Consider the following 27,557-nt stretch of genomic DNA (forward strand, 5'->3'; position numbering starts at 1 on the left):
GCTGGAGCGCCCTCTCCTGTCTCTTGCGCGCCCTCTCCTCCTGCAGCGATTTGCGGCAGTTTGTGGAAGATCAGGGAGGAGCGCCCGCTCCTACTATGGTGCACGCCCTCTCCTAGCTGGGAATAAAGAGAGGAAGATTGTGGCGCTTGGGGTAGGAGCGCCCTCTCCTAAGGGGTTGCACGCCCTCTCCTCTTGTGCTTTGCTTCCAATATAGCTCTTCATGTTCATGCTATATGACCAATTTCTCCTTGCATCTACAAACACGAACACACACATAAAAAGGAACGGGGAAGCCAAAAGTTGTAATCATACACAAAAAGGAGTCGGAAAGGGGGGGTAAATAGGGGAAAATGACAACAAAATTGTGCTAAAAATACCATGATAAGTGGACAAATAAAACACTTATCAATAATTTATTACTTCATTTGTATATATAGTGTTGAGACAATTACTACGTCCCTTAATATATTTATTTACTTATTTGTCCTCATTAATTTTAATTGTCTATGTTTTAAACTCTCAAGAATAGTGTACAGGGGAGGAGGTATTTTTCTTGAGTATTTTAAAGATTTATTTGCCTCTAATGGTGCCCATGAAATGGAGCAGGTTCTTGATAAAGTACAATGCCGAGTTTCTGACGAGATGAATGCTATATTGACTGCTACCTATACAGGGGAGGAGGTCCGAAAAGCTTTGAAGCAAATGCACCCAACGAAGGCCCCGGGACCCGATGGAATGCCGGCTCTTTTTTATAAAAAATTTTGGCATGTGGTAGGGGGTGATGTCGTCTCTTATGTCCTAAACGTCCTCAATAATGGTGCATCAGTGGAAGATATAAATAAGACCTATGTTGTGCTTATACCGAAGAAAAAGGAGTGCAAAACAACCCGTGACTATAGACCGATTAGTCTTTGCAATGTGATATACAAACTGGTGTCGAAGGTCATTTCTAATCGTCTCAAGGTGGTGTTGCCAGATGTTATTAGTGAATCTCAAAGTTCTTTCGTGCCGGGTAGATTGATAACGGACAATGTGCTAGTTGCTTATGAATTGTTCCATTATCTGCGAAAGAAGAAGACGGGGGCTAGGGGGTTTATGTCACTCAAGTTGGAAATGAGTAAAGCCTACGATCGTGTTGAATGGGAGTTTGTGGAGGGAATGATGCTAAAACTCGGCTTTAATTCTGGTTTTGTTGAAGTGATCATGAGGTGCATTTCCTCGGTTTCCTATTCAATTTTATTTAATGGCTTCCCAACATCGGAGTTTGTGCCTACTAGGGGTCTTAGACAGGGAGACCCCATCTCCCCTTTTCTGTTCCTGATATGTGCTGAGGGTTTGTCTGTACTGCTTAGTGATGCAGAAAATAAGAAGATGATCCATGGGATCAAAGTTAGCAGAAGTGTTCCCCCCATTTCTCATTTGTTTTTCGCGGACGATAATCTGCTATTTACAAGGGCACGGGATGAAGAAGTAGAAGCTATTCTTGATATCTTAACTACCTACGAAATTGCCTCGGGTCAAAAAATAAATCTGGAAAAATCGGAGGTCTCGTTCAGCCGAAATGTGATTGCTAATATGCAGAATACTCTTCAATTGAAGCTGAATTTCATGGCTGTTACTAAGCACGAAAAATATCTTGGACTACCAACTACTGTTAGTAGGTCTAAGAAAGCAGTTTTCCAGTCTATTCAAGACCGTGTATGGAAGAAAATTAAGGGGTGGAAGGAAAGGTACTTGTCTAAAGCAGGAAGAGAAGTTCTTCTGAAGTTTGTGGCGCAAGCAATCCCGTCCTACGCAATGCAATGCTTCAAGCTTCCGGAGAGCGTGCTCAACAACATGAATTCTCTTTGTAGAAATTTCTGGTGGGGCCAAAAAAATGATGAAAGGAAATTGGCCATGATCAGTTGGAACAAATTATGTCATTCGAAGGATAAAGAGGGTGTGGGAATGCGCGACCTGGGTGCTTTTAACTTAGCTTTGCTTGCAAAACAATTTTGGAGACTATTATCGCATCCTAACTCTCTTGTAGCAAAGGTTCTTAAAGGTAAATACTTCCCGAGATCGGATATTTGGAGTGCTAAGGTACCTCCAAATTCGAGCTACACATGGAGATCGATTATGTCTGCGAAAAGCTTGGTGGAATCTGGTTCAAGATGGTATTTAGGTAGTGGAAGAGAAATTAATTTCTGGCGCAACTCCTGGTTACCTGGACTGCCGGGAGAGAAGCTTTTTTCTACTCCAATTGCTGTTGATTTCCCCGTGGATTGCCCTATTGATTGGAAAGATCATGAAACAGGAAGCTGGAACATTGAAGCGCTTAAGCAACACCTGACTGAAGTGGAGATTGAAGCAATCTGCAACATGAATTTTGCTGAAAGTGAACAAGCTGATCTACTTGCCTGGAAGCATACGAAAAATGGTGAGTTTACAGTTAGAAGTGCTTATCACTGTGAGCTACAAAGGCGTAGCTCTGAGCCTGAATCCTCAAGTATGGATGGTTCCCAGAAGTTTTGGAGAAAACTTTGGAAAGCTAATGTGCCACCAAAAGTTAAAAATCTGGTGTGGAGAGCAGTTCGTAATGGTATACCTGTGAGGGATGCGCTGAAAAAACGTGGTATGCAGATTGACAGTGTGTGCCTGAGGTGTGGTGAGTGTGATGAAACCGCTACACACATGGTTCTATATTGCAAAGAGGCTAGGTTGCTATGGCGATTGTCCCCTCTTAGATTAGAGTGGCCTGATGAACACCAAAAGCTAGGTGAATGGTGTGATGCTTTCTCTAAGTCCTGTGGTGGGGAGCGTCCATGGGAGATTGCAATGATGATTATTTGGCAAATTTGGAACCAACGAAATCTTTGGGTCTTTGAGAACAAACGTTCTGATCCAGCCAGGGCCTGTGAGAAAGCTCTGAGTTTTTTGGGGGAATTTGAAGCTGCTAGGGTGGGTGGGGAACCTCAGCAACGAGACGAGCAATCAGCAACCCCTACTTCCTGGGTTCCCCCTCCTATTGGTAGGTACAAAATGAATACGGATGCAGCAATTGGTACCAATTGTGTAGGGCTGGGTATGGTGGTGAGAGATCACAACGGGGATGTTCTCATGTCTGCAGGAAAGTCTTTAATTGGAACCTTCGATCCGAAAGTTGCTGAAGCTAAGGCTGTCCTGTTTGGCCTTTCGTACGCATTTGAGGCTGGGTTTCGCTCTTTGCTGGTTGAATCGGATTGCGTGAACTTGGTCTCAATGATTCAATGAAAGCTCATGGAAATCTCCTCTGCCCAAGTAATTGTTAATGACATTTAGAAAGTGTAATAAAACGGCTCACTCTATGGCCAAACTAGCCTTATCCTTTACTGAGGTCCTGGTTTGGTTGGAGGAATGCCCACCTGTTGTTTGCTCGTCTGCACTTGCAGACCAAGTTTTAATATAGCTCTCTGTTTTGGTGCTTGTCAAAAAAAAAAAAGAATAGTGTACAGACATCTATACGCTATTTTTTTTATAAAAGTATTTGTTTACGTATTTTCCTTATTTAATTGTGACATAAAGTCAAATTTTTTTTAAAAAATAGCATTGAATATGGCTAGTTATGACGCACATGTTAGCCTCCTTAGTTTATTGAAACAAACCCAACAACTCACTACGCATAACTTTATAATTCCTTACAGATTTATGAATAATAATGATTAAAATTTGTGAATTGAAGAAGCAGACTGAGCAATATTTATCAATTATCAGTTTATCACGGTCTAGGGGGATTTGGTATCATAGTTTTACCAATTCATTTTAGAACATACATACATGATACATATATGAATTATTGAACTAATGGTGTACTTCGTTGTTGTAGTTAGTAGTGGATCAGACCCGATTTAATCGAAAACACAATTTTTATTAAAACAAACCATACATAAATTACAGCAGTTGATATATACTCTTATAATTTCACACACACACAATACATTTATTTCTGTCACTTGTATAGTTGTATCAATCACGCTCACACTTTTTTCACACATATATATACACAGATGTTTTATTTGGTGCAAACTTATATTACATACGAAGAAGGATAGGTTTTGTTTTCTTAAACAATACTGATGATAGAAGAGACCAGATTGATCGATCTGATTCGATACAGCTTCCCATTGCTAGGTCACAGTTAGCTCGCTATGCATCCCACGTCTGTGAAGCTGCAATGTCAAAAAAATGAACATTAATAACGTACAATTTTGCTATAATGAAGCTGGTTGTAAATTAAAAAGCTTGGACATAATACTGCCTCTGTTACTTATATGAGCAACAAAGAAATATTTTATGTCTCACAAATAATACCCCATTTATTGCAAATAATAAGAAACGGGGTAGTATATATTTAAGTATGTATACCTATGGTAGAAAGAGCCCAATTACGGTCTTGGTGGAGACACCAAGAAAAATACCCGAGTAGCGAGGCCTTATTCTTGGCATAAGAAACCTTAATAGCAATGGTGTTTTGGTCATCATAATCAATCCAATTAGTCCCGGCGTAGCAATAATTAGCAACGTAAGTAGGTTCATACACAGCTGTTGCACCATTTCCAGCGATGAAGTTATGGATCTGATTAAACATTTTCGTATCAGGAGCATGGTTTAGTACCCCAATGGCTGGTGCCTCAATACCATGATTGTTAGCATTTTGAAGTTGCCATTTATACCCGTAAAAGGGCAACCCGAAGACTAGTTTTTTAGCAGGCACACCCGCGTTAATCCAAGCAGTAATCCCATCACTTCCGCTTACATGGCGGTCCGTTGGATCATAGAGCGGGGCATGGAACATAGTCACAACTGGTTGCGGCGGCCAAGCCGGGGAGTAAAAATCATAAGCCATGACATTAACCCAATCTAGGTTGTCGATTATAGCTTGTATAGGATAAGGGACATCCGCACATGCTTTCGGCTCGAAACGAAGGGCCGCGGTTAGGAGCAAATGTGGAGCCCTACGGTTTATGGCGGCCTTCCATTCATACAGGAGGGTCGCCAAATTGTTAATCTCATCACTCGTGGTCTGGTTCTCCCAGTCCAAGTCAAGCCCATCGAAGCCATGAATCGTAGCAAGGTTTATCGAGGACTCGATGAAGGCACCTCGGGATTGAGGATTGTTGGCCATGGTGTTGAAATTTTCGGACTTAATGTTCCCTCCACCGATGGATAGGAGGACTTTAACCGACGGGTTCCTACTTCGGACGATTTTGGGGAAGGTGGAGCATGTTGGAGAAATAGTGAGTATGTTGGTTACGGTATTGAGGTTGGCAAAGGCGCAAAAGAGATGGGTGAAAAGAGTTGAGTTGATGTCTTTGGGTTGTAGACCACTGTCTTCAAGCCAATAGCCACCCTTAACCTCACTTGGTAAACGGTTTGAAGCCATTGCTTGGTAATATTTGAAAATAAATTAAACACAAGGTTTTTTTTTTTTTTTTTTTTTTTGAGAAATTAAGCACAAGTTAAAGCTGGAATTTGAGTGATGGAATTGATGATAGTGAGTAGAGTATTTATAGATAAAATTGGCGTTGAATTCATCTAGTAATGACTTCCTGTGTTACATATTTGATCGACTTGACTTTGTATTATATATATGCGATGTAATAAAATTTATCCAAATTGTTCCAATTCAACTATCAGCCAATTCATCATCTATTACATTGTAAAGAGATGCAAGAAAGATTTAAATAAATCAACTAACAACAACACAGATTTATTTAGACTTGCAATAGTCAATAAAAGAGATTTTATCGGTATTGAAGAATGTACAAATTATAGTGGCTAGGTTAAATCCAAGGAGAGTTTATATATTCCCAAAACCTAAAATGAGATATGTTGAAAATAGTAGAAAAATAGAAAATATTACTCCATAACTCACATAACGAATTATTGTAGAACTATTAATTTTAAGCCCATGAGAGATGTACAAATTAACGTATGCTAAAATTTTATATACCAATGGATCGCAATTATATTCTTTTCGCTCCATAAATATCTTACCACTTCCTTCACCAAAGCTAATGAGTAATGACTAATGAAGTAATGAGGAGAGGGTGTGAATCCTTAGCTTGAGGAATACGGAGTATTTTTAGTGCTCAAGTTTGTTAATGTATTATTTTGACATGTACAATAAATATTTCTAGTGGCATATTAGTAAAAACTTACATAAATGGTTACAAATGTAAAGAATAAAAGAAATTGAAGATAAAGTAGTAAATTTTCTTATTTTCTTTAATATCTTCATAAAGGATAAGATTTATTCTTGTATAAATTTTAATTCATTTGAGATGACTTTCTTAACATTTTTTTTTTCATACCTTAATTTCCTATTTGTATCGTACTTCTTTTAAATGTTATTTCTTAGTAATTAACGATCAACTTTGACATCTTTTAATTTTAACATAACTCTATTTTTTTCCCAATCCAAGTATATATGGAGGTTATATTATGGAGTAAGTTTATGTTTTTCTGTTAGTACATACTACTACCTCAGTGGTTAAATGTTCTTTACGGTTATTTTGTTATGCAAATTAACAAAAATTGTTAAATTGGGGTGACTAACATGTGGAAAAAAATTGATCCTTTTTTGTAGGGTAAGGGGGTAAATGTGTATCATAACCAAATAAAATATGGTCTAAAGCAAAAATGTAGAAATCAAAAGGAGGAGGAATGTACATATGTAAAAAGTGTAGAGAATTTTAAGAAACAAATTAAAGGTACTCCTTAGTCGGTACTATGTAATACATACATAGGAGAAAAATACAAGTTTATCTCCTTAATTGATAAACAAAGTATGTTAATAATTTTAATTTAAATACACATATCCATACTATGTAGTACATTATTATATGCTACTCCTTGCATTTACTAACAATATGGGAATTAATCAACGAAAATTAACAAGTGACAATCCAACAAACTCTTAGATTAATATAGAAGCAATTTGATACACATTTCGTGGTGTAGGAGGTAAACCCACGAAGCAAGAAAAGGACTCTACTTTTTTCAGTTCGAAGCTAGAATGGATTTATATGGTTGTTAATAGGTTGTAGTATTAAAGTAATCATGCAACTGAAACATTAGAAAGAGAAAAATTTGTTAGTACTTATGTTATTCTTCAATTATACTAGTATACTGCAATTAAAGAGGCCATGTTGGCTATAAGTATATTGAATTACTTCAAGCTTAGCATAATTGAATAGTTAACTACGCACACAAAAATATTATATATATAAAAAATCCGAATTATCACGTACTTAAAATTCTTAAATGCCCCTCCAATAATTAAGTACTTGATTTCCTCAAAAAAAAAAAAAAAAAAAAAAAAAAAAAAAAGTACTTGAAATGTGAATTTGTGACCAGGCCAGCCATCTACTTGATAAATACAATCCTTAGTGTCAAAGAGTTTTCAATAAATTTAATTAAACAGATGAACATGCCACAACACATTTACTTAAACAAGTTAGATTAGTGTTGAGACTCCCAACATAAAATTAACACGACTCAACCTGAATAAGAAAAAAAAATAAAAAATTCAAAATTTAATAGTAGTACATTGCGGTACGTTGCTTTAATGGTATATTAACGGTATCTGTCGTTTATTGTAGAAGTTTTGTAAACCTATTATTTCAGGTTCGGTTCATTTCGTGTCTTTGCCATCTTTGGAGATGTTTCTATCACTTCACTCTAATATATATATATATATATATATATATATATATATATATATATATATATATATATATATATATATATATATATATATATATATATATATATATATATATATATATATATATATATATATAATGTACTTATTTCTTTTTTTATCACAACAAAATTAGGGTTGAAGGTGCATCTATCATTTTACTCACCTAAATTTTCATAGATCTAAACTTAATTACTTGAGCTTAAATAAACTTAGGGCCTATTCACATTTATTGAACTTAGCTGAACTGAACTGATTGGAGCTGAACTGAACTGAGTTGAAATAAATATTTTATGAGAGAAGGAAATTAGGAGCTGAACTGAACTGAAATTAAGCTGAAATGAACAGGCCCTTATTACTATTCTTTATTAGAACTTATTTCAGTTTAAAATTGAACTTGATAACCTTATTGATTCAAATGTTATATGGAGTACATCCATGTTTATATAACATTTGAATCAATTCTGATTCGTTTAACCAAAATGTTATATGGAGTACTAGTAAAAGTGTTTTCGAAGACCAACGCTTTGTTTGGATAGAAAACTAGGAAGGAAAGGAAGGGGAGGGATAGAAGAGGAAGGGAAGAGAGAAGAAAGGGAGGGGGAGGGGAGCTTCATTTTCCCTTCAAATCTCTCCAAATTTGAAGGGATTATGCTTATAAAAGAGAGAGGGAAAATGGATCCCTCCCTCTCCTTTCCCTTCGTTTCCCCAATCCTTTACCTAAATAAAAGAGTGTGTCTCCCTCCTTTTCTCTTCCTTTCTTTTCCTTTTATTTTTATTTATTTATTTTTTTTAAGGAAATTTCTTTTTATTTCCTTCTATCCAAACAAGGTGTCATTAGTTTTTATTTGAACCTATTTGAATTAAAATATGCGAAACTAAGGTGAAAATAGGCCTGTATTCGACATAATTTAAAGAGTCGTACGGGTATAGGTTTGCTACAAATTGTTAATCTGTCATGGCCCATTCAGCTCACCCTCTTGCTACTCTGTATGCCATATTTATTATATAATCCAAATCCTCATGTAACCATATTCTTGTGGCCTGGGTGTGGCAGTTATGGGCTTAGCAAATAAATTAGTGGGTTGAACATACAAGTATATATTATATACTCAAATCTATAGATTAATAATGTGTTTATACTTCAACTGGGTCTCAACTCTGAGCTTTTGACTACATGAATATTTTTGTAGCAATATCCAAGCGGTATAAACAAGAATATCATAATTCATAAGAGGTTTAATCAGCACAACTCTTGCTTTTCCTGGCCCTTTGTCTTCCAGATTTAATTAATTTCTAAAATGGAGTTTGGTGTACACCAAAATGATTAAACTTATATTTTGAGGCCCAATCCAAATTAAAAAAAAATTAATCGAATATTGTTATCCATCATATAGACCTCAAAATGTTACTCTGTAACGCATTAGATTAGCATTTTACGCCGCAAAACCAAGCCATACATTAAGCATTGGAAAAAAAAAAAAAAAGAAGTGCCAACATTTCTTTTAAATCGAGAGGTGATAGTAGTTCGTAGTGGACCCAACATACTCTTAATGAGTCGTAGACACAGTTGCAGGTAAACTAATTACTACTCACATAGTTTCAGCAATTCGTGCATTAAAAACAGTTCATAGTACTCAAAGTCTCAGACACGTACATACGCCACATTTATTTTGTGTATCATGTATCTCTCAGTCTCTCACAAACCCTTATTATTCATAAAGACACTTATTACACATACATACCCATAATAGGCATACTCTTATACATAAAATGATAAGTTTTGTTTTCTTATACAATAACACTTATGCGGAAATTAAAAACTGACGGGATGTAGTACATTCCATTCTAGTTCTGGGTCCATTACTCGTGCCCCCGTTCCCCATGTTTGTGAAGCTGCAACAACGTTAAACAAGCATTAATAACACTGATCGACGGGTTAAATTAAAAATTTCGAAATATATTTGTTGGACATACATACCTTGTCTAGAAAGAGCCCAATTTCGGTCTTGGCCGAGACTCCAAGCGAAATACCCGAGCAAGCCGGTATTCCTAGCATAAGTGACCTTAGTAGATATGGCTTGTGTATCATCATAACCAATCCAAGTTGTCCCAGAGTAACAATAATTAGTAACATACGTAGAGTTATACACAACCGTTGCACCTCGTTGCGAAATAAAGTCCCTAACTTGCCTATAACTAGGCGTACCCTGACCAACACTGGTGTCTCCACCATTAGATGGTGCTAAAATACCGTTTTGGTTAGGGTTCGATAGTTGCCAGGCGTACCCGTAGAAGGGTACGCCAAGGACTAGTTTATTAGCGGGTACGCCCGCTTGCATCCAAGCAGAAATCCCACTGCTTCCGCTCACACTACTCGTAGGATCACGAAGCGAGGCGTGAGGTCGAGTGAGGTAAGGCCGAGGGGACCAGGCGGGAGCGTAGAAGTCGTAAGCCATAACATTGAGAAAGTCTAGGTTGTTGTTTATGGCTTGTGTAGGGAAAGTGGCAGCTGGGTTAGGCCTAGGCGAGTAATGGAGGGCCGCGGTTAGGATTAAATTCGGAGCCCTGGCTCTTACCGCGGCCCTCCATTCATTAAGGAGGGTCCCTAAGTTGTTCATTTCCTCGACTGTGGACTGGTGCTCCCAGTCCAAGTCGAGGCCGTCGTAGCCATTGGATAAGGCTAGGTTTATCGAGGAGTCGATGAAGGTCTTTCGGGAGCTTGCTTGTTTAGCCATGTTGTTGAAATTTGATGATGGTACGCTCCCTCCACCGATGGATAGGAGGGCTTTAACGTTTGGGTTCCTTTGTCGAACGGTTCGAGGGAAGGATGAGGAGCATTCTGGTGGGACTGAGAGTTGGTTGGTTTGAGTGTTAAGGTTGGCAAAGGCGCAAAAGAGATGGGTGAATAGAGTGGAGTCGATTTCCGAGGCGACTAGGCCGCTATCGGGAAACCAATAGCCACCCTTAACCGCACTCGAAAATGGGTAATGGAGAAGTGAAAGGAGAGCAATGAAGGAAATAATGCTCTTAAGAGAGGGTTGGTAGTTTATGGAAGCCATTGTAATGTAAGAAAAGGTTGGTTGGGTTGAATTGGGATGATAGAGTTATAGTGGTGTATATATATATATATATATATATATATATATTTATGAATTAAACACTAGCTATCAGAGTAGTTGTTAATCATATAGTCCATTTGTTTTCGAACACTTATAACAATTTGACTGACGTATGTATTAATGTACAACTTCATCACAAAAACATACAATTTTATATTAATAAAAATTTAATATTGAAATCATATATTGAGACTAATTGTACCTAATATACGAAATTGAGGTGATAAAAAATCGGGCCAGGCCTAGTTTATGTATAAAATCTTGTGTTCAAACCCGTAAAATAGTGTCGGATTTATCAGGCAAAACGGGTTTTTTGGGTTTTTCCATGCCATGCTCGGATTTTCAACTAAAAATGCATTTTTGGCCTTGCACAAACCCGTACTTTAAATGTTTGTAAAATAAGAAGCTTAGTCAAAATTAATATATACTTCGATATTTTAATAGTACAAAAGTTAAATTGTTGCGAGCTAGTCGTATTCGAAACGAAATTAGTATTACCATTAATAGCAAGCATGTGCACAACGTCAAGGGGTCACAATCATAAATTCACAATAGTTAGTCCTCTTCTTTTAATTTTGTTATGTTAAATTCTACACCATGAGATAAGACTTTGACATTTCCACTTGCGTATATGAATTCATATAAGCAACTAACTATGTATGACTTGAAATATGATGTATGCCATTTGTTTTATGCGAAACTCATTGCTCAATTTAACATTTTTTTCTTTTGGGGAATAGAGGATAATGTATGAGAATTGTAGATAGTGGATATTATTAGAACTCTTATATGATGTATGCCGTTTGGATGAACTCTTATAAGTATATATTTCGAAACTATTTGGAAGAAATTCGGATTTATAAATATTATTATTGTTAAAATAAAAAGAACTAGTTGACGTATAGGTAAGGAAAATGAATTATGAGAATTTCAATTAAAGTCGAGGAAGGCTACAATGACTAAGACGAAAGATATGCGTTGAACATAATTCAAAGTAGATTAGATCGAAGATCGAGTGAGGATAGTCTTGTTACATGTAAGTGGAGGGAAAAAATGATCCGAAGAGATAACCCATCAACTTAAAATTTTGACTTGGTAGTTGAGTATGATAAGGAATTCAGGTTCATTGTCCAAAAATGTAGCACACTACATAACACGCATAGCAATTTATGATGTTCAACCCTTTAATTCATTGACTAAGGAGTGGGCTGATTGAGGCTAAGTTTTTATAACACGTTAACGATTTGTTTCAAAATTAATCCAACCCGTACGTTAAGTGGATGATCCGGCCCGTCTTGTATCCAAAATTAAAATTCTTTTGGATTGCATTTCTTGGTGTTGGAGTTGTAATTCAAAGCGTTGAAGTATTAATTATTGATGAAATTAAATGGATTAGAGAGTTGGTGATACTTTTTATACGTTATTTCAATCACCGCTTCAATAAAATTTGCAAAAAATTGGTTATGTTTATGATTTATAAAGCCATGTGTTAGTCAGTTAAAGAGATAGCTCAATTGGTTAGAATTTCTCTTTTAACTAGCTTTTGGGCCCGTGTAATGCACGGGTTGTTTATAGATATACAATATAAATAATTATTTTTTTAATATATGTATATTGGAAAATGAATAGTTTATAAAGGAGAAGAAGAGGTGGAAATTAAATTTAATTGTAGAAGAAATTAAGTTGGGGGAAAGTGAACCAAACAACATTCATGCATACATGTATTGAAATAAAGCCTTTTTTTTTTAATATGGAAAGGGGATTAAAAAAAGAAAGATTAAATGAGGTGACATGTGACATTGGTGAAAAAGGAAATTTACATGTGGCATTATAAGGATGATGATTTGTGTTTTTTAATGCTTAGTATAGATTTCAGGGGATTCTGAATGAGATCGATTCATATCTTCACTCTTGTGGATCTTTAAACAGGCAAAATAATAGATAAATAAAATCATCTTTTGTCAATGTTACAAGGAGACCTTGTAAATCTTGTAAAGGTTCATTTAATCGTACCCCTCTATGGCTCTATATACAATAGGCAAAATTGACCTCAACACTCTGAACTATGGCTTAGGTGCACCCAGCACCCTATACTTCACTTAATGGCCAAAACACCACAAACCAATAACTTAGGTGCAAAGTGCACCTTTAGTGAGTTTTCCGGCCACCATTCTCACCGGAATCGGTGAATTTTTTCGATTTGCATGTAGAAAAATGTTCCGCAATGGTTTTGGGGGCCATTTGTTCCTTTAGGGTCCATATTGAGCTCGAAACAAGCAAAAAAATAGTGTACCTAATTCGTTTAGCATGTGATAAATGATCTCGATTTGCGTGTCAATGTTTTTTAAGCCGAATTGAGTTATTTACGCTATTTTTTTTTTTGCTTGTTTCGAGCTCAATTTGGACCCTTATGGTTCAAAATGACCTCTGAGACCTTTACGGAATATATTTCGACACGCAAATTGAAAAAATTCACCGGCTCTGGTGAGAATGGTGGCCGAAAACTCACTAAAGGTGCACTTTGCACCCATGTAATTAGTTAATGGTGTTTTAGCTAGGGGTGAGTGTAGCAGGGTACCCTGTAAAAATATCGATACCCGGAACCGGAACCTGTTGCAACAGGTTCCTAAAAATAGGAACCGGAACCGGAACCTGTTGCAACAGGTTCCTAAGAATTGGGAACCGGAACCGGAACCTGCAGGTTCCGGTTCCTAAACAGGGTACCCTGTTTTTCAAAGTAAGTTTTATAGTTACTTGATAATTGTGACAATTCTATATTTTTAAAAACGGATGTTCACAATAAAAGCTTACTACTTTAGTAAACTGCTTCAAATATAACAAACCAACACTAATTGTCTAGAATATTCAATACCATATAGGTTTCGGTTTCATGTATCCTATACGGACTATGTACTAACAGGGTACCCTACAGGTTCTAGGTCCAAAATTTTATTACCCGGAACCGGAACCTGTTGCAACAGGTTCCTAATTTTATTACCCAAAATCGGAACCTGTTGAACAGGTTCCGGGTTTGGAACCTGCGGTTCCAAACAGGTTCCGGTTCCACATCAGGGTACCCTGAATTTTTGCTCACCCCTAGTTTTAGCCACTAAACAAAGTATCAGGTGTTGGGTGCACTCAAGCCATACTTCAGAGAGTGTTGAGGCCAATTTTGCCTATACAATATTATCATTTTATCAAGTTGATCTTTAGTCAACAAATTTTTATCTCTTTTATTGACCTTTTTTTTTTTTTGAAGAAATTTTATTGACCTTCTTAAATCAATTTAAATCCATCATAATTTTTTTAATCCACCATAAAAGCGTGTACTAATCAATTAAATACCATACAAAATTACTTAACTCCCCCTATATATATATATTTCTTGAGATAAACATATAAACGAAGAAAATATAAAATATAAATCAAAGTAAAAAGAAGAAAATATTCAATATACCAAGTTTAACGGAAAAAGTATAACGGACGGAGGAGAGTTAAGTGAATGTAAAACTTTTATTTTATTCAAATTATGACACTAACACTTAAATATAAAAATAAAAATATACTCCGTAATATTCAGCACATTTTATTTGAACTTCATTCCCATGCATGTTAGTTCCCCTTTAGATATGGCACTATGATCCCCATGTTTGTGAAGCTGCAATATTCAAATAAATTTAATTTAGTCAGCTCTTCTGAAATCTGATCAATATATAAGCATCAAAACATAATTAAGCATCAAAATAATTAGTTTGTTTAAAGTGTTAAATTGTCCTGTCAAAGAAAAAGTGTTAATTTGTCAAGGATTTCGAAATGTATAAAAATAATGTTTAACGTAAATAACTCTTACACATGAAGTTAGTCAGGTAGTCAAAGTTACATTCTATTTGCCTTTTTTTTATTGATTGAAATTAAATTTTACAGATTAGTTATATTATGTTAAATTTTACTGCGGTATAAATTTCTGGTCGTTATTGGTTTAACATAGCCTAGATAGACAATTGAACACACTAAATAAAACTAGAAAGTTTAATTTGAACATACCTTGTTTAGAAAGAGCCCAATTAAGATCTTGGTTAATTTGCCAAGCAAAATACCCGTTCAAGGCGTTACTCTTAGCATAAGCAACCTTAGTAGCAATGGCCTGTGTATCATCATAAGCAACCCAAGTCGTCCCGGAGTAACAATAATTAGTAACATAATTCGAATCATACTCAACCGTTGCATCATTTTGACTGATAAAATCCTTGATTTCTGCATAACTAGGCGTCCCATCCTTAACCAAAGTATCATTAAAATTAGTCGCTGGTGCCAATATACCATGGTTATTAGGGTCAACCAGTTGCCAAGCGTGCCCGTAAAATGGTACACCCAACACGAGTTTATTAGCTGGTACACCGGCCTTGATCCAAGCAGCGATCCCACTGCTTCCGCTCACATCGTTGCCAGTTGGATCATGGAGCGCGGCATGAGGTTCGGTAACATACGGGGGCTGAACCCAACCGGGTGCGTAAAAGTCGTAAGCCATGACGTTCACCCAGTCTAAATTAGCGGATATAGCATCCGCAGGGAATGAAACTCCTTCACTAATAACAGGTGTGAAACGAAGGGCCGCGGTTAGGATCAAGTTCGGAGCTTGATCCTTTATTGCGGCCCTCCATTCATTTAGAAGAGTTGCCATATTGTTCATCTCATCTATATTAGTCTGTTGCTCCCAATCTAAGTCAAGCCCGTCGAAGCCATTATCCTTAGCAAGGCTTATCGAAGAGTCAATAAAGGCTTTTCGAGAGCTTGGCTGGCTAGCCATGTTGTTGTAATCGGATGATTTTGCGTCTCCTCCACCAATGGATAGGATGGCCCTGACCGCTGAGTTCTTTTGTCGGATGTTTTGAGGGAAGGATTCACATTCTGAAGGAATTGTGAGTTGATAGGTATCTAAGTTAAGGTTTGCAAATGCGCAAAAGAGGTGGGTGAAAAGAGTTGAGTCGATGTCTGAGGCATCGAGACCATTGTCTGGTGACCAATAGCCACCCTTAACATTAGCATTTGAGAACTCGAAATGGAAAAGAGATAGTAAGATAATGTAGGAAATGATCAAACTCTTAAGAGAAGCCATTGATATTTGATGATATTTTGAGGTCAATAGTAAAAAGTATTTATAACTTTGTAATAGCAAGTAGTGTTTGTGGCCTTTGACTTCAAATTATGGTGTGAATTCTTGACCATATGATAAGGCTTTGACAATTCCTACATAAGTATTCAAGATCTATCTTAGAATGAGTTGAAAAGTCAAGTTTGCCAAACTTATTATTATTTCAACATTTTTGTTTTCCGTTGACAAATGATTATGTGAGAAAAACTAATTAGATTACCCCCTTTTTTTTTTCTTTATAAGTACCACACTTATTATTTCAACGTTTTTGTTTTCCATTGAGAAATGATTAGTATGTGCTTTCGGATTTTTTTAGTAAGTGTTTTGGATTTTGTAAGTTGTAAATTTTAATTACTTCCTCCATTAAATATTATGTGCAATTTTAAAATATTTTATATCTTACAAATAATACTCCAAATTTGCACATAATACTTAATATTTAATGGAGGTAATTATATTACCTTTCTTTTCTTTATATATATATATATATATATATATATATATATATAGGTGGATATCATGTGATAAAACCTATTACTCCATACATTTTTTTATTTTTTTTTTAACTTCATAAATGAAAATCTTATCTTCTCAATTGGGACATGTCATGTTGTTGGGTGTGGTCCACATTTTATGGGTCTAATATTTAGATGGAGTTAGAATTTTCCTGAAAAATCATAAGTAAGGTTAGTTCTTGTTCATATTATCTCTAGAATTATCTAGTTGAATATTCTAGAAAATTATTAACATTAGAAGTAACTAGAATATATGATTCATGAACGATTAAGAATATAATATATGGCTATAAGAATGATGGAGGAATTTCTGGAATCTTTCGCCTATTTCTTTCAAGCTCCATCTTCAACTATAAATAGAGGTCATAGGCATTCAATCAAGGAACATACACACACAAAAAGCAAGCCATACTTACACATAAGCCTTTCTACCTTTTTTGTATACAAATATACAATACATCTTATCTCTGCAAATTCACTATTCTTTTTGGTACTACTCTTTTGTTAATTCCTATAGTGGGAGTTTGCTTGTACTATTCACCCTTTTAGTGCTTCTTGTCGGGGTTTTTTTTTTTAATAATTTTTTCCACGTTAAATGTTATTTGTCAATTTCTTTACTACTTATCTTGTCTTTAATATCTCTTAATTATAATTCTCAATCTCTACGTTTTTAATTTTGCTTTCATTACACACTGGCGGATTTGCGCGATATAAGGGACAGTTGTCCCCACTTAATTTTTTTTTTCAAATAAATAAATTTTCTTAATTATTCCTACCAAATAAAATGGTGTAGTAGTCAAAGTGCCAAGCAGAGGCTTATGACCCAGATCAAACACTTAAGAGTTTATTTAAGCCCTATTTTTGAGTAAATACAAAAATCAATTTAAATTTAAATTAATATCAATAAAAAATTTAAATTTGCAACATTATTTTAACATTAACTTGTTTTCTTTGTATTTAGTGTGATTTTCTTATATTTATGGAACTAGAGTTCAATCCTTGGTATATATAGCTAGTTTAATTTATTTTTTCCCGTTACTGACCCTAACACATGTGTATTCTTATTAAAATACAGATAAAATACTCGTATATACTTAAGCTAAAATTACGATTGAAAACAAATATAATCAATAAAATATAAGTGATAAACAAAAAGTGGGATTGAATAGAAGTAGAATCCAAATTATTAGTCTTATATGATTCACCGATAATCTAATTCAAAGTCGGTTCTTTCTTCAATATTAAGAATAGAGAAGAAGTGATTATATTTTATTGACATATATGGTCAATATATATACTATTACTCCCTCTGTATTTTATTACGGAGTACTTTCTTCACTTTGCTTTCACAACCATATTTTATTAACGGCTCTATTTCATATTTTGGAAACCTTTCATAATATTTTATTAATTTCTTCTTTTCTAATGAACTCCCTAACTATCATACTTTAATATTTCCTTATTCTCTTTTTAACTATCAAAATTTATTCTTCCACCAACTGCACTTCCTTCATATTTTATTATTTTTCAGCATTTCTCCTCAAACTCCATATAGAGAATAATATAAAGGTTATGTACAACAATAATCATGGATGTAATAAAGGAGCTAATTAGTAAGCAGATTATGGTCAATCCTCATCATTCAGTGATCCATATTCATATTTTCTTATGCTGATTTCTGTACAGTTTGCTGTCAAAGGTAATTTGGGTTTAATGAACAAGTCAAAAGAATATTACTACCGGATTTTACGAGCTACAGAACATTGTATACTTTATATTAAATTTATCTATACTCTATTTTTTATTTTTTATTATTTGTTACATTTTGATTGTTGCGATCTCCAATACATATTTTTGATCATAAATAAATCTATACAATTGTATGTGAGTAAAATAATTAATGTCAATTCCAGACTTCGTTACTTTTAAGTTTTAACCCTGCTTTCTATCTTCAACTAATATGATACATTTTTTGAGTGAATTATTAACCCTCTAATCAACTGCAACTAGAAGGGAGGGTGCTGGATCTCCAATTTCCATTATTATTCCACTTATCTTACGTCTTTTACAAAAGGCAGTAAAGAAATTTTGTTAAAGAAAAAATGAATGAAGTAGGTCTTCAATAATTTTGTAAGAAAAAAAAAAAAATACGGAGTACAAAGTTAGGACAATATTCTATCAATACATGCAAGCTTTTTTTAATTTTTTTTTTTAAAAAAATTGAAATAACCAATTCATTAATAAGATAGCAGCTTATCTTTATTAATATACTAGTTTTGGTCCTGTGCAAAGTACAGTTTTAAAAATTAAGATTTATTAATAATAAATAGTCAATTGAAATAGTGTTAATTGAAATTAAATGAATTATATAACACTTTTTTTTTAATTTGAATTTATTAATGTTCATCCTTTAAATTCTAATGTGTTACATATATACTCCCTCCGTCCTTTTATTAGAGTCTCATTTCTCATTTTTCACGGGAATTAAGGTTTTTGTAGATTCCTTACTATAAGATTGGAAGTATTAAAATACATTAAGTGCATTAAATAATAAACTAAGTGAGAGAAAAAGAAAAAAGAGGTTAATAAATGCCAAAAAGAAGAAGAAGTACCTAGAAAAAAGAAGAAGAAGAAAGAGGGGAGAGAACATATGTTGGTGGATTAATAAATGCCAAAAATATTTGACACAAAAAATCAGTAAAAATTGAGGATAATTTGAGGATTAACTTAGGAGAATGAGGTTAAAATTGTACAGTAAAAAAAACTACTTATTAAAAAGGGAAAGATTCTAACAATGGGCCTTTAATTTTAATTTGTCAAAAAAAAGAATAGTGGACTTTAATAAAAGGACGGATGGAGTATATATAAATAAAATTTATTAAAAGAATTTTAATTTTTTTAATAGATATATATATATATTTTTTTTAAAGTACTCCTCAGTATTTGGAGAGAAAATTTTCACGAAATTATGCCAAGTGTCACCTTTGGTAATTACTTTAGTATATAGTATAGATAGATAGATTGTAATACGGAGTAATTAATAGTTTTTTTTTTATTTTATTTTATTTTTTTTATTTTAGGGGAAAGAGTAATTAATAGTTAAGATCATAATTAAATACTCCAATAATGTGTCACATAATTTTCTCATACATTAACACGTAATACAAATTTTGATAGATTGATTTACCATTAATTTAATACTAGTAAAAAATAAAATTGTCATTAAAAAATGATTTGGTCACATATAATAGTAGTAATATTTAACACTATTGACTATACAGTCTATACAACAATACTTAACTGAGTACCTCCGTCTGTGTGATAGAAATAAAATAAATAGGAAAAAGAAAATATACGGCAATTCCCTGTTTATCTTTATGATTGTTGTAACTTGTTAATCTAGGGGTTATTTCGTACTTTCGCGTCTATTACTGAAGGCTATGTTCGTCATTTAGCGCTTCCCTACACACCTTGACATGGATTTGCCTCCACGTATACATTGACATGGATTAGGACGGCGTTAATATAGCGGTTTAGCTAAACAGTACACCTCCGTTTTACCGTTCAAATGCCCTGCCGACAATCTTAGGGTTTGTTAGTCAAACAGGGCTGCCCAGATTCATTATCAACCCATCTTTTACTACTTCTTGGATTTACCATCAACCCATCTTCAACATCATCCAGACTTTCTCGATTAACTGGGTACAGCATTTCCTTATCTTGTGCACTTTGTCACTCTGGTAAATCATGTCTCCTAATCCACCCCCCGCGAAACGACTCCGGTGCATGTCTCTCATCCAACAAATCGGTGATCAGCGCAGAAATGCATTGGGATGTCGGCCGAAAGCGGCGATAAACTGTCCTGATTCCAATTCCGACGGCGACAACGATTATGTAAGTTCTAGTTTAAAATTTTGCAATTCTGTTTTAGTTACACCCCATTTCATCCCAATTTCATTACCCCTACATTTTGTGCGATTATGTAAGTTATAGTTTAAAAGTTTGCAATTGTGTTTTAGTTACACCCCATTTCATCCCAATTTCATTACCCCTACATTTTGTTCATGTCAATTGGAGTACGGTACTGCTAACTCAAGTTTCCCTGTGGTCTTTTGAATATGTTTATGGTATTTCTTTAACACGCAAGTGCAATATTATGTTCAAAAATATAACAAAATATAAACAAGTTTCCTTGCCAAGCAACACCGATTGGAGCTCGTAATTAATTAACATTGTAATTTCCAGGTACCAACTAACCATGGAATGTCTTCTAAAAGTGTAGACATATATCCCGAATTGTTTAAGGTATAACAATTTAATTGACTTTTTTAATTAGGGAAAAAAAAGTACTTCACTTATACATCTTGTTAATTCGGATCTGTGTCACATTTAGGATAATGCCTTGAGTGTTGGCGGATATGTTAAAGCCAGAAATATGGTGATAAGGGAATATTCTAAGTCCATTCAACGGGTTAGTGACACATACTGATTATACTTAATTTAAATTAGCCATTCCCCTGTTATTCTGTTGAACATAAAAAAAAAAAAACATTGCTTACCTTTATGTGCAGCCTCCAAATATGAACTGTCGGGTTGAGTCATTTGGAAGAATATGCCAAAAATTTGATGAGAGGAAGACAAGATGGGTTGGGGAGATGGGTTTTGGGGGGTTGCTTCATCTTGCCAAGGGTATGCATTTACCACGACAATTAGCTTATTGGGCGATGACACGAATTGATCCATTGAGTAGGGTCTTTATAGGCACAGATGGCCGGCAGTTTCCCTTCTCTAAAAATCAAGTTCGTTGGGTTTTAGGAATCCCTTGTGGATCAAGGAAAGTACCCTCTACAAAAGGAATGTCTGATAATTTACGAGATAAGGTTCAAACCATATTACTAAATTATGGTAGGACATGGGAAACCAAACCAGCTACAGAATTGGGTCGGTCGTACACCTCTGTAGGCATTCAAGTAACTGTTGCGATGATGGATAAGTTGGAAGGTTATTTTGGAGAAGACCAAGAAGAAGATTTTAAGACTCTGTTTCTGATTATAGCCCTACAAATGATTTTATGCCCAACACAATCACCTAGACTACCTCACGATTTGTTACCAGCAATTGGATGTGCCATGGATAGTAGTGAATATGACTGGTGTGAGTTGGTGCTTGCTAAATTAATGGACAACGTGTCAAGCTTTGCTAGACGTTTTTATGCGAATGGCTTTGCAGGGGGGTGTGGTGGTTGCTCAATTTTTGTTGTTGTAAGTACATTCATTTCAGCAGTTTCCTAATTATGTTTGATTTAGTCAACAATCAGTTGTTATTACAACATAGCCTAACCATATGTATAATATGTGGTGTAGTTGTTCTACCTTGATCGACTCAATTGGGAACCTATGAATTGGGAGATGTACCCAAGAATAAAGGCTTGGGACATGAAGCAGATAGGCATTGCTGCCAAGCGTGACCGTTTCAGATCAGGGGACTATGGCAAATTAGGGGTAAGGTGTATAATTTCCCTAACTTAGAGTACAGTACTTTGTTCCATATAATATGTTTGGTGGCATATTATTATATGATCAATTTAAGAATAAATGGTAATGATGATATCAGCTGTTGGATGCCGCATACGGGGAAAGGCACCCTAGAGAAGCGCGGGACACAGTAGCACCCCCAGATTATCCTTTGTATCATGTGAGGGATTATTAATTTTGAATGTAATTAATTGATGTACATAATTATTATCAACTTCATTGAATTGAAGTCTTATAAATTTGTTGAATGCTTGTGTGATGTAGGATGTCTCCAAACAGGTGGTGTGTACGAGGAATAGAAGGAGGCGTGATGACTTGCGCTCTAACCGTTGGAGCTCCAAGTTTGAAAACGAGTGTGTAGCTGCAAGTAAGGGTGAAGATGTAGATTGTACACCTTCCCCTTGATATAAACAAATTATTTAAAATTTGAGTTGGTGTTGTTATGATTTATGTAATTCATATGTTACACGCACGAATACACAAAATTTGAGTAGTAGGTGTACGTTTTTTTAGGGTGTTTTATTTTTCTTATGCATGATGGCATGGGCTTGGGTAATAGTAATTTTCGTATTGGGTAAAAAATGAGTATATCCCATCCTGCATTATGGTATAGGTCCAGCCCACTCATGTAGTGTAAAGGCCATAAAATGCTGTAAAGACAATGTCCATTAGAGTCTTTGAATTGGGTTATGATTTGAAGGGTATTAGTTGCGGATATCCCAATTATAGAATGAACATTATTTCAAAAGAAGGGAACATTAAAAAATTTAGAGTTGTTAAAAAATGGGTTTACTTCAAGAAAACCATCCCTCAATATCTATTAATAAAAAACAATCTGTAGTATTTTTTTTTTTGTTTTTTTTAATAGCAAAAATATTTCATTAATTAAAAGTCATACGACATCTACAATAGAGATTCGACGTTAACAAATACATAAGATATTGAATCAAATAGAATTTTCCTTCATAAAAACTACGATCGTCGAGTAGATCTTGCACTGCGGAGCATCTCCCGCTTATATCGCTGAAAATTACAGCCTTGCTGGAGAGACAATCTAACAAGTCTTTGTAGCCGTGAGGATGTTTTCCTTCTGATTCATCTGTCCGTACTCGAAAACTTGATAAATGTTTCACCAACGAAATAATTTCATGACAGTCCATTAGATGTACGACCATGGATTTAAACCTAAGAAATTTCTCCCTCGAAAAGAAAAAATAAACCTTGTCTTTCGAAGGAGGTCGAAAAACTCTTGTCTTTCGAAGGAGATCGGAAACCCTTTCTTTCGAGGGAGAAAAAATCCTCTCAAAAGGAGGAAGCATTATTATAAACCTAAAAAAAACAATTAAAAAACAAGGATTGGGCTTTCCACTGATTAAAATCGATGGAACCCCCTTCATAATTCAACAATGGAGGCTAGGGTTTTGGAGAGAGAAAGGAGGAGAGAGAGAGAGGGTCTTTTTTTGAATTTTATTAATACATCCGTAGTAGTTTATAAGAAAGATAATTGTTCAGAGAATTTTATGTAATGACGTATTTTATAAAACTAAAGAAAAGTGATTTAATGAACCATATAATTGACTACATTGACCAATAATATATACATTTCTTATATTAATATGCAATTAACTATATGTAGACTAATGAATCAAATAATCTTATTTAAGAAGATGTAGTTTTGGAAGATGATTATCTTAGGTGTTTAATTATTTTTATATTTATTACGATTGTCACAATGTTAACTTGATTAAAAATACAATAACCATTTTTAATATTTGCGATTGGTTTTTGCTTTATTCTCAGAAATCTCTAATACTTTATAAAGTGTGCAGACATATAACTGAAAATCATAAATCAAGTACTATTCTTGTTGCTTAAAAAAAAAAAAAAAAAAAAATTTCGACCTACACTCTTCGTACTCAATTTAGATAAGATTTAAAAATTTAGCCCAATAGATATGCAATTTTCCTATGAGTAAATTGTAGTGCGAGTTCTGTAATGAATCAATTCGCCTATATAAAACTCATTTTCTATGGAGTACATATTGGGAGCATAAATTAGGTTTTTTTTAAAAAAAAACATGTTAAAACTCGTTGTCCATTTGACGGTTTTCAAAGTTCATTTGTAGATGAAAGTATGTTCATTTTTTATGAACCCACTTTTAGTTGCAGCATATTAAAGACCGTGATCGTATTACTCTAACTTCCTCATCATCCGTTCAACTACTCCCGCGATGAACTTCAAACCCTTAATCGATTTATTCAAACCCTTTAAATACCCGTTCTGATTAAAACAATGGATTATTGTCATTTCTAATTAACCATAATCTAATATTGTCTCATGAGCACAATCAATTACGCATATCAATTGCAATTATCATCAAAGAATTTAAAGAACTAAATCATGCATTATTCATATTGGGGTTACGCTAGATCTGGGAATAAAGAAACTACTCACACTTATTAATGAAGAAACTAATGATAATCAATAAATAAAAATTAGTTAACAATAATAAAATAAGAGAATCAAGAGAAGAAACCAATAGTTGAAATCAATTGTTGGAATTAATTATGAAATCTTGATAGCAACACTCTAGGAAATAATTTAAAAGAATCTAATACCGAAATAGAAGTCTAAGCAGAATATCTGCAATATTAATTAAAGTGATCAAATAAAAGACTATAATATCTGAACAAATTACTCATGTACTCCAATATTTGTTCGAATAGGTGTCAAAACCCACCTTAAGGACAACATGTCTTCACGTGTACTTTTCCAATTATTAAGAAACTTCTTGCCCAAGTAATGCTACATATAATCGCCTATAAAACCATGAGGAGCCTTAGGTTAATTCCTACCCTTCATCCATCCCTCCCAAATCATCTCATTGTATTAGTTTTGAACCATGGCAAGACGTGCTCGCACACAAAACGGTACCTTTGCCATGTTGTTCTTTGCTCCACCAACCGGACTTGTTCCGGAGATGGATTTCACTGGCTTTGAATACTTGCTTAAGGATACTACCAATCCAAACACTTTCACTGTCGTTTCCCGTGAGACTATAGCTTCTTTAATTCTCAATCCCTCTTTCCCCAACCAAAATATGCTAAACAATCTCTTGATGCGTAGGGTTGGAGGTGAAGGTTTAGTGTGCCCTGCTCACCTTCCAAATTATTATGACATTTATCCTTTGAGAAGTGAATTCCACATATTCTTGAGATGGTGTCTAGGCCAAAGTTTTAACCCAAACAACCTTGCCCCCGCGCTTCATGTGCTTGACCCAAAGCCTGTCATAAATTTTACTGACCATGTTGTGGATCTAGAACCCACTGGAGTTCGTCTATGTATTGGTACTTACACTGATGCATTCCAAATGGTCAAGCTTCCTATCTTCCCACATGTTTTACATGTGTGGGTGGGTTTTGAAAAAGAAACCAACATCGTTCCTGGCTATCATAAGGTGGATTTCACACCCTTCAAGTTTCCAAATGCGATTAATGTTGTTAAAGGTCCTTGCCTCCCTATGCCTAAGGACACCTATGTATGTTGCTGGAATGTAAGAGGTCTAGGCAGACCTTCTCTTGTTGCAAATTTTCAGCAGCTATATGACCGCTATAGGCCGGGTATTGTGGTAATGCTAGAGGCAAGACAGAGCGTAGAGAATGTCCAGATCCTTGTAAGTGCACTTCCTGGTAAGTACAGCGTTTTGTTTTACCCACCCGAGGGCCTTTGTGGTGGTGTGGTCACTCTATGGAGGAACGACACTATAGGTATTGACCAAAGGATCATCCAATCTGATTTTGTGAAAGCTGATGCGTATTTTAAGGTATTATACCAAACTCCTATACAATATTAAATTTCTGATGATAACAATATTCAAATTTGTATTAATGCACTATATTACGATTAAATAACACTAAGGATTTGTTTTTTCAATTCCTTACCAGGGTCACCCCGTGGTCAGGCGTCCTTTGTTTTGATGGGTGACGTGTGATGCTCTTATATGGACTCCGGAATGGCTCTCTCAAAATATGGCAATGATTATGTTGTTACCTATCTCTATGTTATAATAAATTAAGTCATTTGTATTCCCTTTTATTAAGTTGTGGTAGCGTTTTTGTGATAAACTAAGCTATGTCCCTACTTTTAATCAAGGTTATTACTTCTACTGGTGTGGTTGCTCATCTATTGTTGTTCAAACTAGTTGTATTTTGTGTTACCTAAGATCGTTACATTGATAAAATGTAATGAAGTATGCTGTAAGTTTGATTTATAAAATTTCGTAGTTATTATAGTTTGTGAAACGATCATTATATGTTTATTATCTAAATGTGCCAGTTTTGTGATTATGGAAAGCTATTGAAGCAAGGTAGTATAGAGGTACTATTTCTAATTTCACTACATTAAATTATATAGTAACCAATAACTAACAACACTCGGTACTAATATATGTAATTGAATAATTATTTTCCAAATTATTATCAAGGACATAATAAGGAACAAATCTTATTTAATATTTTTAATAAACCATACACAGTTGTCATCGATTACATGAGAAACATAGAGTACATTAGTAACGCAATAACTAACACTAGTAAAACTAGGTTGTTGCGAGATGTTAGAGTCATGTTATGTTTACACAAAGACTCGTTTAATGTCGTCAACCTTTGTAACTCAAGACGCAGATCTGTTATCTCCTTTAGCAGCGCTTCATTGCTTCGAATTAATTGTAGCATTTTGTTATCACCACCACCATTGCTTACCGCATCCTCTTCCCAGGCGAAAAATTTGCAATCCCTTGTTGGATCCTGTAATAGGATCGGTAATATGAGTTTGTCTACAATTAAAACAACTTAAGATTTTATAACACAAGCTATAGTATATTTGCGTAAACATTTCAAGCCGAGTACCTTCCAATAAGGACATCCAAAAAAGCGCTTGCCATAGTTGCTACCCCTGCGCACGGTTGCTAGTCGAGCAAAAACACCATGGTTGCACTTCATTTGGGTCGAATTAGTGGACGTAGTGCTTGTTTGGGAATCCATTAGTGCTAATGGAATTTGATATTTGAAACGTTGGATAATAAAGAATGTGTCCTTTTGTATATGGCTTTATGTAGTCATTAACTTCCTACACACGCTTTCAATTAACTTTATCTTACACACCAAGCTTTTTTAATTTATACTACATATGGATGAAATAGACACCAGTTTAGAGCTTTTAGTGTATTTTTCTATAAAGCTATTGCTTTTTTTTAATTCACTTAATATCAACATAATCCAAATACTATACAATTAAAGTATTTTTGGGACATTTTGTCCATAATTTGGGACCTAAACCATACTTAGACCACCTGTATACGACCTATTAGTCGGAATAACATCAGTTTTTTTGCGGAATTGTATTTTAATTACCAATATTTTGACTGTTATCCTTGATTCAAAATTAGTAGCTACATTTTCTCAAAAAAAAAAAAATTAGTAGCTACATGTGTGCCTATTGTTTCCGTCTTAA

General features: G+C 34.7%; 1 protein-coding gene and 2 pseudogenes across 2 annotated transcripts; all 3 read right to left on the reverse strand.

Moving 5' to 3' along the window:
- Positions 1-4,164: 4,164 nt before the first annotated feature.
- LOC145577633 (class V chitinase pseudogene) lies at positions 4,165-5,401 on the reverse strand (annotated as a pseudogene).
- Positions 5,402-9,189: 3,788 nt separating this feature from the next.
- Positions 9,190-10,815, reverse strand: LOC145578651 (class V chitinase-like). Its single transcript, XM_081635947.1, has 2 exons — positions 9,705-10,815; positions 9,190-9,619 (listed from the first exon to the last, which is right to left on the reverse strand). The coding sequence occupies exons 1-2, from the start codon at positions 10,783-10,785 to the stop codon at positions 9,540-9,542; spliced, it is 1,161 nt and encodes a 386-aa protein (XP_081492073.1). The 5' UTR covers positions 10,786-10,815; the 3' UTR covers positions 9,190-9,539.
- Positions 10,816-14,339: 3,524 nt separating this feature from the next.
- Positions 14,340-15,961, reverse strand: LOC145577634 (class V chitinase pseudogene; annotated as a pseudogene). The gene is made up of 2 exons (XR_014098830.1): positions 14,890-15,961; positions 14,340-14,503 (listed from the first exon to the last, which is right to left on the reverse strand). The product of XR_014098830.1 is annotated as a class V chitinase pseudogene (transcript).
- Between the last annotated feature and the right edge of the window lie 11,596 nt (positions 15,962-27,557).

Source organism: Chenopodium album, chromosome 14 (assembly GCF_948465745.1).
Source record: "Chenopodium album chromosome 14, dcCheAlbu1.1, whole genome shotgun sequence".
NCBI classification, from domain to species: Eukaryota; Viridiplantae; Streptophyta; class Magnoliopsida; order Caryophyllales; family Amaranthaceae; genus Chenopodium; species Chenopodium album.

Bases quoted from the DNA above. Each gene is read 5' to 3' on its own strand.
- LOC145578651 (XM_081635947.1), bottom strand. From the start codon at position 10,785: ATGGCTTCCATAAACTACCAACCCTCTCTTAAGAGCATTATTTCCTTC. The intron at 9,620-9,704 runs GTATGTATGTCC...ACGTTGTTGCAG, and splicing joins TTGGGCTCTTTCTAGACAAG to CTTCACAAACATGGGGAACG.